This window comes from Xenia sp. Carnegie-2017, unplaced genomic scaffold (genome assembly GCF_021976095.1).
Source record: "Xenia sp. Carnegie-2017 unplaced genomic scaffold, XeniaSp_v1 HiC_scaffold_2, whole genome shotgun sequence".
In the NCBI taxonomy this organism is placed as follows: domain Eukaryota; kingdom Metazoa; phylum Cnidaria; class Anthozoa; order Malacalcyonacea; family Xeniidae; genus Xenia; species Xenia sp. Carnegie-2017.
In genome coordinates this window covers 3,954,808-3,968,029 of record NW_025813482.1, presented here as the reverse complement: position 1 = coordinate 3,968,029, position 13,222 = coordinate 3,954,808, and the positions used below count along the sequence as shown (strand labels likewise).

The 13,222-nt window shown below is 32.7% G+C and overlaps 3 protein-coding genes across 3 annotated transcripts in view; all 3 read right to left on the bottom strand.

Moving 5' to 3' along the window:
- Positions 1-3,328, bottom strand: part of LOC124440216 (integrin alpha-4-like) — a 90,649-nt gene extending 87,321 nt beyond the window's left edge. Inside the window, exons 1-3 of the mRNA XM_046990540.1 lie at positions 2,987-3,328; positions 539-645; positions 52-128 (exon numbers count right to left, since the gene is read on the bottom strand). Coding sequence (XP_046846496.1) covers positions 52-128; positions 539-645; positions 2,987-3,207 — 405 coding nt within the window. The 5' untranslated portion in view covers positions 3,208-3,328. The remainder of the gene's footprint in view (positions 1-51; positions 129-538; positions 646-2,986) is intronic.
- A 2,686-nt stretch (positions 3,329-6,014) lies between these two features.
- On the bottom strand, positions 6,015-11,743 carry LOC124440498 (TBC1 domain family member 5-like). The gene is made up of 6 exons (XM_046990891.1): positions 11,642-11,743; positions 8,225-8,396; positions 7,808-7,980; positions 6,532-6,634; positions 6,219-6,295; positions 6,015-6,128 (listed from the first exon to the last, which is right to left on the bottom strand). Exons 1-6 carry the CDS (start codon positions 11,741-11,743, stop codon positions 6,015-6,017), a joined length of 741 nt encoding a protein of 246 aa, XP_046846847.1.
- LOC124440217 (integrin alpha-4-like) overlaps positions 11,711-13,222 on the bottom strand; it is a 98,067-nt gene continuing 96,555 nt past the window's right edge. Inside the window, exons 27-30 of the mRNA XM_046990541.1 lie at positions 13,029-13,139; positions 12,611-12,682; positions 12,282-12,326; positions 11,711-11,755 (exon numbers count right to left, since the gene is read on the bottom strand). The gene's annotated coding sequence lies outside the window, so the exon portion shown is untranslated. The remainder of the gene's footprint in view (positions 11,756-12,281; positions 12,327-12,610; positions 12,683-13,028; positions 13,140-13,222) is intronic.

Genomic DNA, 13,222 nt, shown 5'->3' with positions numbered 1-13,222 from the left:
ATTTTTTAACTTTACAAAGGTTTAAACTGAATGAAGTTACAAGAAACTTACAACAACTTCTTTGTTTCCATTAGAATAAGTGGTTGCACCTAGCCATTGGTTGTTCCTTCTCTCCCAACTTTCTGGCACTAGAAGGTTGTAAAACATACAAAAAAATTGCCATATGGCATTCTGTCAAGATGAACAATCAACTTCTTTCTAGCTGGGTCAAAGTCATTTTTTGGACCATGTACTAAAATAAATAACTGTCACCAGACAAATAATGCAAAAAAAATATTTTTTTAAGGCAACAGTGACTTGTATTTGACATTACCATGCATTTACATTACACTTACGTACTACATTACTAAAAGTGGGTAAGACATAAAAATATGAACAGTCAAAATGACCGGTAGGACAAGAAGTTTGCTGTTCAACAAGAATCTGTGACAATTCATTGTCAGTTCATCTGCACTATTTTAGAACCCTGCATATTCTGTTGTACATTCAGTAACTCTCTCATCATCATCGTCATTATCATCAAAATAATCTTACTAACCTGATTCAATAGATTGCGCTGTACAAGACGAACCATCGACCACACACTCAAACAAACGTCCCCCTTTTCCCCCATTATCTTCAAACTCAGGTGCACCAACAAAAATTCTGAAAAAAAATTCATAACAAATGTGTTTGTCACATGCAATATAATTAGAATAAATACATTGAAACATAAATATTTTAAAGAGACTACCGAGCCCACATATTTATTAGGCAGTCACATCTGGTTCTCATATTACAATATACATTTTGCCATGCTATTAAAAAGTATAGTTATACTGAGATAGATTAATTCTGTTATATGAGTTTCTTTCTAGACAAAGAAATTTGGAGTATTAAAATATTTGATATTGTGTTTGCTTATTTCCAAAAAATGACAACACATGCTACAGAATCAAGGGCGAAAGTTAAGTTCAAAAAAATGAGTTTAAGATGTTTTTATTTATTTAATAAAACGTAGTCCAAATAACACATAATTGTAACTAAAATTTGAGTTTAGAAGATGTATTTCTATGGATTATGTTTTATTTTATGAAATTGTCATCAAGTTAGGGGCTATTTTTATTAAAATACACTAAAACATGAATAATATTTAAATTACACAGCAGGGTTTGCAAAATAAAGTAAATAACAAGTTTCTTCTTTGTTGCATTTAACGTAAACGACAACTTTTTACATTTTTATTGCAAACATTTTTCTGCAAACTTATGCCATCTTCAGTGTGGTATAATGAATGAATATTTGAATGGAGTTAATATATAAAGAAATCTGATACAAGACATGTGTATAGACAAAAGGGTGGAACGGAAGTTATTTACAATTATGTAGTAATTAGAGGTGTTAAGTATTTACTAGTTAAAGATAGTATTGACATGCTGAATTTGTTTGTTAAGATTAGGCTTGAGTTTTTTGACGTACAGTGCTTCTTTTAGTTTTAAAGATGAAGTAGTGTGGGCACTGTTTAAAATATGAAGGCAGGATTGTGAGTATTTAGATTTGCAGTGAGGTGATGAGAAGAGGTGTTTGAATATGTAAGAGTTTTTATCAGAATTGGTATGCTCTTTAATCTGTGTGGAGAGGTGGCGGCTGGTTATCTTAATGGCACACTATAACTCTAATTTCATTATTTCAATGCCGACTTCCCATTTAGATCCATTTGCGGGAAACTGTGAGAGGTTGTGGGTTGCTAGGCTGCAATACCTTTCATGTGATCTTTTGTGCTGGAAAAGTTTTTCACTGTTATTACATGTACTTGCTTTTGTTGTGATAAAATGTGTTTATAGCAAGGCAAATACATATTCACTTAAAAGATAACAGAGGAGCATTTATATTCACAAAAGATAAACCTTGGAAAACACATTTTTGACTGGTTTTTATGCTTCTATAAACATTTATCAACTATAAGTGTTGTACTTCATCAAATCTTTGTTTTTAGTTATATCAGCCTTTTACTATCCAATAAGATATGAAACAAGAGAAGATACGATTTATATTCCAGAGAGGGGGGGGGGATTGCAAAATTGTGATGCACTTTTTCCACCTTAATTTGTAACCAGTGTCACATGACATTATGTTAGAGATACAGTGTACAACATACTACAGAAAATCATTGTGAATCTGATTGTTTAGCTGAAGTCTAAAAGTGGTTTCAAATAAATCCAAAAAAATTTACTTGGGAACCAGAAGTACACGGCTGACTGGCTGAATGCAAGATGACAAGAAATGAAATGATCTAAATTACTAAAAAAATACAATACCCAAAAGCCTTAACAATATATCTGTCTTTGAAATAATAGTAAACCACCCAGGGCTTTTCCTAGCATTAAATAAAGTTTAATGTTTTAAATGGTCTGTTGTCAAATCATTCATTATTACACTTATGGTGATCAAGGAAATAAAGTTTTAAAGTTTATACCAAGTTTGAAATACATGAAAAGCCATGGGCGTCATTTGTCATTTATCCAGTCTTGCTAAGATTATTCAAAATATTTACAAATGTGCAGGCAACAAATTACAGAGGGAGCTGAACTTGTCAAATGTATATGGACATTTTGTTAGTGTACAGGAACTTGGTCACATCCTCAAATATGACGATCAAAGCAATTAAGATATCAATGAAAGACGTTTTCTGTATAAGGAGAATTGAAAGTAGCAGTTTTTTATAAATTATGTTATGGGAATGGGTATCACAGGATAGACATTACTTCGTTTAGTTCTTATGATATACTGAAATCGCACATCAAAAGAACTTGCAATATGATTATACCAACAACCGGTTCTGATGAATGAATCAAGATGGTATTTTAATAAAGAGTATCTATACGATTGGCTGGCGCCTCGCATATTTCATATAGCAAATAATACATAGAGATTTTAACACAATACAATTTACAAAGGTTGTACAGGGTCCAAATTAACCAAAATTATGTGATGACAACATACTTACGTTGGTTGGCCTGAAAAATCCCGTCCAGGAGAAACCTTTCCACTGTGTAAAGTCAAACTGTAGCCAAACATAGAATCATTCCTTTCCGAAAACACCTTTGCATTTGTAGTTTTTATGTCAATTTGCTCAATTTTATAACATAAGCAAAGTTTAAAAAAACCAAATATAAGTAATATGTGTAACACAGACATTTGAATCGATTGACAACTTATAACACGCATATATTGATTAGAATTTGAAATAAAGTCACTGCAACATGACACAATTCGCTCGTTTGCTTTTAAGATTATGAGTGTTCGAGTGAATTTGAGTTATGTATACTGATATTGGGCATGAAATAGAAGGTGTGGCGGATATCGAACGTCATCGGAAGTACTCGCTAGACTTACGGACGATGCCAAAACTGTCTAATCAGCAATATCCCGCCCATATAATTGTGACTTGGTGGTTTTTTACATTTATGTTAAAATCTTGGAAGTTTCATGTTAGAAATAAACCTTTGTGCTTTTCTGAAAATTTTGGTTAAGAAATTTCATGAGCTTATAATTGCTAAAGAATACATATAAATTTACTGAACAACTCGCAAATTTCGATCTATGATTAGCACTGGTAGGGGCGAAACTTGAACTTTTTGTTAGAAAGCGGTGGATATGGGAGGAATTAAATGCTCTGCAAAAAATAAGAATACGAAACATCCTACAGAATTGCGACAGAACGAAAGGCAGGTGCAGGCCAAACAGTTGTTCAGGCAAAGCTTTTCACCAAAACTGAATTCACAATCAATTTTTCCAAAACTATTATTGTGTCAAATAAAATTCACTTAATATGGATAACTGTTTTAATCTATCCAAATACATCGTTTTTCAATTTTCCTGCAAATTAAATCTTTGTCATGTATCATTTTAACAGTGTGAGGTGAGGGTCAGTCATCCCTTCAAAACCATATCAAAATTTTGATGATTTGACATTAAGAAATGTGAGCACGCGGATTGCAGTGATTCATATTTCCAGTTTACGTATACGTACACAACAATGTCAAACTCAAACCAAAAGTAAGTAACCTGTAGAAGGTAACGCTAATGACATGCCAGGTACATCGATTAAAGAACACTGGATGGAAGCCAATTACCAACAGTCATACTCATGCGTAGAGCCATATATTGAGCCTTCCTAACACTTTTTTGTGAAATTATGAGATGTCAAGTCAAGACTCAAGATTTGATAAATGACTAAACAAACATTAGACTTTTTATGACACAGTTTTCAGCATTTCATCATAATGTCAAAGATAAAGTGCATCTGTTGTTTTGTTGAAAGTTGAAACCCATATTTAAATTTCGAATATTGTTCATGGAGTTTTTAGATCAGATGTACAATATCGATATATTTTGCAGTTAACTAAAATGGAACTTCTATGTAAAATTGTCTGGAATCCTTAATGTTTTATGAAATCGTTCACACAATCAGATCATATTTCAATATAAAAGTAAAATCTGGTGAAAGTTAGGAGGATTTTATTGAATAAGCTTTTCTATATTCCAGATTTAAAACACAGAAATCGTTCTTCTGAGAGTCAAAATTATTTGGTTAAAATTTCGACTAGTAAACAGATACAAAAAATAAAAAATTCTTTTTATCTCATAAATCAAGCAAAAATGCAGTGTTGAATTACTAAATGATAAACAGATGGCGCCCCATAGTTGGTCATGTTGTATCAATACTACGAAGTTCGTTGAAATATGCCCAGTAACTTCAGAAACAACCATCTTTCTCAGCAACCTCAATATAGATACTTTACATAAAACTTGCCTTTACAAGTTACAACAGCAAATGGCCAGCGCAAGAACAGAATTTCAGGAATTTATTGTTGATACAATTTTGATAGGGTCAACTGTTACAAAAGGCTATAATTTGATCATGCATGTTTTCAAGCAATTTAAAGTTTCAAACTTTTAACTGCTCAAAAGCGGGAGGGAGCAGCAGACATTTCTGCAAAACATTTTTTATGTACTGGAATAAATGATATCTACCTACTCCCCCCTTCCTTATTCTTCAGGCTGAGAGGACGGTGGGTATTTTTATGTAGACGACCGACGAGAAAGGAGTTTTAGGAGAAGTAAAAACAAAGAAAACCCATCTTCATTAAAGAAAGAAATAGTAAATCGAAAAACATAAGTTATATCGAAAAAAGTTTTTTTCGTATTATGATAAGTACAATACAAGAAAATAAAAAGAACGAAACGATTCTATTTTTGAATATTATTAATTCCCATTGAGTGGCCGATAGTCTATACAAAAATAATGTTTTTAATATCCAACATGACTAGTACTCGAATCAATACTATTCAAATCAACTGTATTCAAATTGGCATAGAGATGTAGTACTTCCAGGTTACTTTTAAGATGTAAGAGTGCTACTTTATATCCTTGGTAATATAACTCTCCATCGCCAGAATCCCTTTCCCTCCAAAAACCCAGGAAAATCATTAGAAAAAAGCAACATAAATTGCAGTACAAGAAGACATACGCATAGGTGAAAAAGCTAATGGCGATGAAAGATTGCAATGGGAGAATGCCTGTGCGACTGATTGTTGTTTAGCGGGAACAAGAGTAAAAAGGCAAGATCGCTTGCCACAAGATATATTTGTTTGTTGGAGAACAAGCTTTTGTTGTGCAGAAAATCAGAAAGCATGCAAAATATACTAAGTTTGGAAAGCGAAGAGAGTAAATTACAGATGTTTTTTACAGGACTACATCACGCAAGCCTTATGTTGAGCCATAATCGCCAAAAGTATTGGTAAAAATTGGCATCGATGAATCTCTGTGAAAGTGATTTGGTTAATCAATAAGGTCAGAAGAAATATCATCGACGTTCTCAGGTTTAAAGTTATCAGACGTCCTTTCATTTGCACCACAGTCATCGTTTTGCCCTTCACTAGATTCAATTAGGATAAATTCTTCCTTCTGCTTTTGAAAATGCCGGTAGTCCGCAAGTAGAGGAACTGGTAACGAGTTCGGTAGCTTATTATCACTTGAGGTTTTGTGTTGGGTGTAAGAGATGTAATAGCCGTGTCGATGTTAACTGAATTCGGAATCCTGTTGAGCCATGAAAAGTTAAAGTTCCTTTCAAGATGTCACGAACCTGGAAGCACATAGTGAAGATGCAGGTTGTCAATATATTGTATCAGCATATCGATATATAAAAGACAACTTTCTCAGCTCATCGTTTTACCTGTTTTAGACCAGCCAAGGACAAGTATACAACATCCATACATTTCTCATCTTGAGTTATTTGTTCTTGTAGATGATCTAAATAATAAGCACATTAGCAAAGACACTATATTTTAGAGGTAAATATGTATCAAGAAACACTCAAAATACCAAGTTACGGATTTTCCAAATTAAAAGTTATCTCGTACAGCCATAACCTCATTTAATGCCATTTCGTAAATAATCGTACAGGAATTATAGGAGTGAAAGCCAAAAAGTACATCAAGCACCAATCAATATTTTATATAAAAAAGTGATAAATGAAAGCATCGTACTTATGTAGGTGTCCATTTTAGAACCACAATAGATCGATATTGACTGAAGTTTATCTACTTCCGCTTTGAAATGAGAGACTTGATCTTGAAGACGTTCATGGTCCTAGAAAATATCAAACACACGCTTGTTTGAATGTTCCCTGTTAACTTTATAGACATGGTGATTTAAATACAAGTCTTAAGTAACGACAACTGTTCAACGAAGAGTAAAGGTGTTTTATCAAGTTACTAAGTTTTATACGTACCAAATACTTTTCAAAAAGGCCGCAAAGATATTTTCAAAAAATTTTTCTCAATCCATTAAAACTATTTAAGTTTTCACGCAGCTGTAGATGAGATTGATTTATTTTATGTAAGTATAATTTTTCAGCCTTTACAAAATTTGAAAAATAATAGAATAAACTTGATTTTATTTAGCCACAAATTCCAGAAATAACAAATTTCTCTAAGAAAATAAATTACATGGCTATAATAGTACGTTTATTCGATTTATCTAATGTTTTTGTTTGATTTAGTCTAGTTTTTGTCATGACTTAGCTTGTCGTTTTTTGCTGAGTTCAAATAAAAATATTGGCATTTCAACGATTTGCATATGCATAAATTAATTTCAAGTTTTCACTGCAAATGAAATATTCTAGGAAATAAATATTGAGACAAAAGACAAAACAATTTTCTACATCAGAAGAAAACAATTGTTTCTACACATAACAATTGCACAGTTTCTACACATCAGAAAAAAACAAATACACAGTTTCTACACATCAGAAGAAAACAATTTCACAGTTTCTACACATCAGAAGAAAACAATTGCACAGTTTCTACACATCAGAAGAAAACAATTGCACAGTTTCTACACATCAGAAGAAAACAATTACACAGTTTCTACACATCAGAAGAAAACAATTGCACAGTTTCTACACATCAGAAGAAAACAAATACACAGTTTCTACACATCAGAAGAAAACAATTTCACAGTTTCTACACATTAGAAGAAAACAATTGCACAGTTTCTACATATCAGAAGAAAACAATTTCACAGTTTCTACACATCAGAAGAAAACAATTACACAGTTTCTACACATCAGAAGAAAACAATTGCACAGTTTCTACACATCAGAAGAAAACAATTGCACAGTTTCTACACATCAGAAGAAAACAATTTTCACAGTTTCTACACATCAGAAGAAAACAATTGCACAGTTTCTACACATCAGAAGAAAACAATTGCACAGTTTCTACACATCAGAAGAAAACAATTTTCACAGTTTCTACATACTTGCTGTAAAGCAGTGATGTCAGTTCGACTTGGATGACGAACTTTCGATGATAGTTTTGATAAAAACGCCGTACTGGCAGATGTTCTGTTGGATCTTGGTGACATCATAAATAAATCGTCATCATCAGGATCACTGGGGAACATGTGGGATGACGGGGATGACTTGTTGTTCTCTAAATTGTTCGCAATATTACAACAATGCACAAAATTCTTCGTCAACAGTGATTAAAATAAACAAAATCATGTGAACATTCACCATAAAGAAAAATATTTCCAGACTCCAAGAAATTTTTGCCAGATAGTATAAATATTGAACAAACAACATTACACGAAAATAATTTCGTTCAAAGTTTTTTCCATTTCAGCATTATACTTTTTGATAAAAAAAACTGATGATGATGAAATCAAGATATTTACCCTTCATTTCAACTGGTTTCTTTTTTTCATTACCAGAGGATTTATTTTCCAATCTGTTTTCAGCATTGTTTGTATCATTGATTTCCGGTCCTCTCTTTGATATAATTTGTCTGGTGCCTCGCAAGAAAGCCTGTAATCCATTCGTTATTCTTGAATGAAAAGCATCTTGGTTCTGCAATAATTCATTTTGATTGAATGAAGAAGTCGCGCATGCGTATTTGAACTATTTTGTAGATTAACTTTGGCCAATGAAAGTAAGCACAAGAAAATTACAGACTTGACTGTAGTTAAACTATAAAAAGTAGCATGAAAAAAGTAGGAACCAGTTGTAGTTCTTGGAGAAATAGGAAAAAATTATTATTTATGAATATCAAAATATATTGTCTCATATTACACAATGCACCATTAAGTCTAAAGATAGAAATTTAACAGAAATACAAATTGTTCATAATTCCAACAATTCCCACTTAAATTATTCAAAATAGGCAATACATACGGGAAACTCAGGAGTGAAAGTGTGTAGAAATGCTTCTCAATAGCTGGATAATTTCTCCAAAAGATTTCACTGCACGAGACGAGGATGCAACCCATCTAGTTGTCAAAATTTTGTCGACTTTGCGCAGTTAGTTATCCAGTTCTGCAGCAATAATTTTTAGTTCTCTCTGCAATTTAGCAGACTGAGAATAAATTGCATAAATCTTACCAAAGAATCTATTGAGATTAAGGTAACTGTTTTTAACTGGTTCAAACGAGTTTTGTCTTTCTTACATTCAGAAAAAGTTTATTAGTTTGTTTAAGCAATTTTCCCTAAAAATTATTCTTCAAATTATAAATCTTGGATTTCTTCCTTTGGAAATCTCCCAAACTTATTTCTTAAAATAAAAATCCACGAACAATACCAACAGCCTCAATAAAGTCCGATAAAGCCCGTGATAAAGTCCCAAGTCCGATCAGCATAAAATCGAGAAGATGGCAACAATGTGCTACAGTCTGAATATGCTCAAATAGTTTAGCGAATAAACTATCATTCTGGTAAATATTTTTTATCGTGCAAGCACCTTAGATGTTTTTATCCGTCCCTAGTTATGCACATTTAATAGTAAGCTCAATTTCCTTGTTTCTTTAAAATGTTACTGAACTCATGAAAAAGCTTAAAAGTTTAAACTTTTATTCGCGACTGTAGGTAGGTCATAGTGTGGTATGCTTTAGTCAGTACAATTTTAGTCTTACTTGTGACGTTTCTACTAATTAATACCAACCATTTGTTTGATCTCGTTCTACTTGTCACTTGGTTTGAAGAGCGTTACTCATACAAAATTATTAGTTTTAACATACAATTATGAAATATTACAGCTTTATAATAAGGCAAATGTTTCACACACATACAACCTTGTGCTGGAAATTATTGATTCATTGTACGAGTTTTACGTAAATAAAATTGTCAAGTAAGTCTGCCGTACAAACAGTGCATTAATTACCAATAATACAAATTAAAGAAGATAAAAATCCTAATTAACTTCAGTCTGTTGTGCTTCATCTGTTTGCTGAGGTGATATCTCCTTTGGAGGTCGATTTCGTTTAAAGAAACCAAGCTAAAATACATAAAATAACTTGTAATGTGAAATCTATTTTAAAAATCATTTGGCTACTAAACATTCCCCGGAGATGTTTGTGAGAACTTTCGAACAGAAGCAATTTAAAAGCCTGTGCAAACACAGTAAATATCTTTTATTCCTTAAATGCTATATGCAGTGCACGAACAAAGATAAGACCTTTCCATGAGAAAGAAAATTAAGGAGTATAGCGCAGTCTTGTAGAGTGGTAAAAGAAATACTACTAACCATAACTATGTGACTGTGACAAACACGAATTACGCGACATTTACACATGAGTAAGTCGTGAAAAAAATTGATAAAACAAAAATGGCCATCCTGACTTTAAAAAAAATTACGACTGCCAAAGAGTATTTTGGTAAAACACGACAATAGACACTCCGCAAATAGTAAACATAATTTAATCTAAACGTTCCGACAAATGTTACATGCCATCTTCAGTAGAAACTGTTTGCTTTTGGCCTAAACTCCGCGTCACTTATCCTAAACTTCACCAACTTGCTGTTGCTATTTTAAAAACAATTTCTACTGAAGATGACATGTAACACTTGTCGAAACGTTTAGATTAAATAATGTCTACTATTTACCGAGTGTCTATGATCTTGTGTTTTACCATCCTGAATTTATTATAGCAAATTCAAACCTTATTAACACAAAACTTTTTGCTTACTTTGAATAAAGCGAAAATACAAAGAGCCAGTAACAAAACACCACCAAGCACAGAGACAATAATAACCCACACTGGAGTTGATTTGGATTTTCCAGGAGCATTTTCAGGAGTTACTCGAATTGTGACCTACAATAAACGATATTGTAAAAAACAACAGTTCAAACAAACTCAGAACGCCTTCCTTAAGGGTAAACCTGTATGAAAGTTATCAAACATGTATAAAAATTCGCATGTTTAAGAAAAAGTAAAATTGCTAACCTCCTGATGTCCACGATGAGGTGATTCGCTCTCATTAAGATTGTTGACATATTCAGCATTAAATTGGACAATCATGAGAAGATCTTTAGGATAATACTAAATCCGTATAATAAAGTTGCAGATATTAATGGCAAAGTTTTGCAAATTTCAAAAATACTTATGGCAAAGTTAGGTAGTTGATAACGCAAATACCAATATACCGCCATCAGAATACCGGTAAATACAGGTATACCGACATCAGAATACTGGTATATACAGGAATACTAACATCAGAATACCGGGACATACAGGTATACTGACATCACAATACCAGTATGTAAAGGTATACCGACATCAGAATACCGGTATATACAGGTATACCGACATCAAAATACCGGTATATCGATAGTGAATTTGAAGTTTATTCTTTGAAAAATAAAAGCATATAGCACGTGTTTCCACGAAAAACAACCAAAAATATTTGTTCTTCAAATAGAATTTTGACGCCTTTTTAAAATAGGTATTTATGTATTTGTCTTTGAATTGCTAAACCAAAACTGCCGAATCGTAAGATGTATTTATGAACTAGTTATTATTAAGATGTATGTGGCTGCATGTTTTAACTTTAGTTTGTAAACGTGATTGTGATAAGTTCTACTGGACGACACTTTCATTTCGTTACTACGCAGTATAAACTACCAAAATAACCGTATTCATGTGTACAAAATATCACCAAAAACCGATTTCAAAATAAATTTTGATATACCGGATTTCAATAATCAACTCTCATTCAACTACTGTCTGTGTTGGGAAGTTGTTGATGCAACACACCTCGTCAAAGTATTTTTGGAAGTAAGAAATGTATTACCACAAATGTTCATTTATTTTATGCCTTACCGCAGCAAGAGTCGCAGTCCACAGTCGCACATTTAAGTCTGCCACAAAACGACCATTTCTTTCAATTTCTTTGATTGTACAAGTCACCAGTCCTGAATCCATCGTCCGAGGTGACTAGAAAGAAGAAAGTTTGACAACAATGGAAAAAATTGAATCAAAGGCATTGCACCTGACTCGTGGATGAGATGAAAAAACAAATTCGAAGCAGTTTGAATGTTTTGATTAAAACAGACTAAGTAATTCATCAATATTACTTGATGAACAACGATACAGGCAAAAATAACGCGTTTTTTGTATTTGACAAAACACATAATTTGATTCTACAAGACACTTTTAAAGTAAAGTATTCTTAACACTTGAGAAGAACTCGAATATCTAAAGCTTTAGGCAATAAAACAAATAATAAAAATACTGTGGATAATTTATCTAAAAGTTCCAGTATACGTTGTCTGTTGTTATTTTGCCACTTCTAACCCGGCTGCAAAACTCCAAGCAATTTCATACAAAACGAGATTTAAATCAAAGTAATTGCACTATCGCCTCACAAACTTGGGTCAATTTTCAGATATTTTGCTTTCGTAGTGGTCGATCTTATTTTATTTAAACCATTGTCTAAGATAAACTGCAATCGTGACCATACCAGGGTTTCTGTATTTCTTCTCCGTCTAGTTCTTCCTTGCGAGTCCTGATAAAAAAATAAGTCGGTTACAAGGCATCTACGAATTTGAAGTGAAAGTTTCATACACTTAAACAAATAAAGTTGAGGATAATTTGACTCTGAAGATGACTACCGCTAAGGTTGTCGAAACGTCAGTCAACATCAACAAAAACAGTCCTTCTCAGGATTATACTAACCTGGACGATCTACATCCACAAACATGTAACGATATTCCCGGGTTCAAAGCATTTACTTTAAGTTAAATACATCGGGCAGTCTCAAACAATTAGTTTATTCCTGGTTATCCTTACCGCAGTTAAGGACAGGTTAGCAGGATTCAAGGCTCTTCCACTGCATACTGCGTTGTTGGCATCACCTCTTCCCTGAAACGACATACGTAACTTAATGTTCATTAAACAGTTGGTAAAGATGTAAATAAGATTGTTTACAGAAACGTCTTAAACCTAATGCTTTATATCAAAAATTGTATGTAGTTTACATCAAACAAACAAAACATAACATTTATGACATAGAAACAACAATTTCAACATAGCCTTGTAAACATTTCCACCATAGCCTAGCAAACCTTTCCACAGTGCTTTACAAAAACTAAACAAAATTAAACTGTGAACTTTTCCATTCCAATAATCCACTTCGATAAATTCACAGAAAAACATCGCCGATGTAAAACATTGTCAAAATAAAAATCATACAACTGCCAGAACTGACCTTAATACTGACAGGATACAGAAGATAATTGAATTCCTTGTCTTTTTCGGTTAGAGGGACGCTTATATGAAGTTTCACATCTTCTAAATCACTTTCACCTTGATTTGCAACCTAAATGAAGTATAAACGTCGTGTAAGTAAACCTATAATGATATCCAATGGATTAAAAACAAAAAATCAACTCAAAAGTTGAC

What these genes read in the sequence shown, in the direction of transcription:
- LOC124440498 (XM_046990891.1), bottom strand. Translation starts at nt 11,743, where the DNA reads ATGGATTCAGGACTGGTGACTTGTACAATCAAAGAAATTGAAAGAAAT. An exon ending in GGACTGCGACTCTTGCTGCG is followed by an intron (nt 8,397 to 11,641) that starts GTAAGGCATAAA and finishes GAATTATTGCAG; the next exon opens with AACCAAGATGCTTTTCATTC. An exon ending in CCTTGGCTGGTCTAAAACAG is followed by an intron (nt 6,129 to 6,218) that starts GTAAAACGATGA and finishes ATGTGCTTCCAG; the next exon opens with GTTCGTGACATCTTGAAAGG.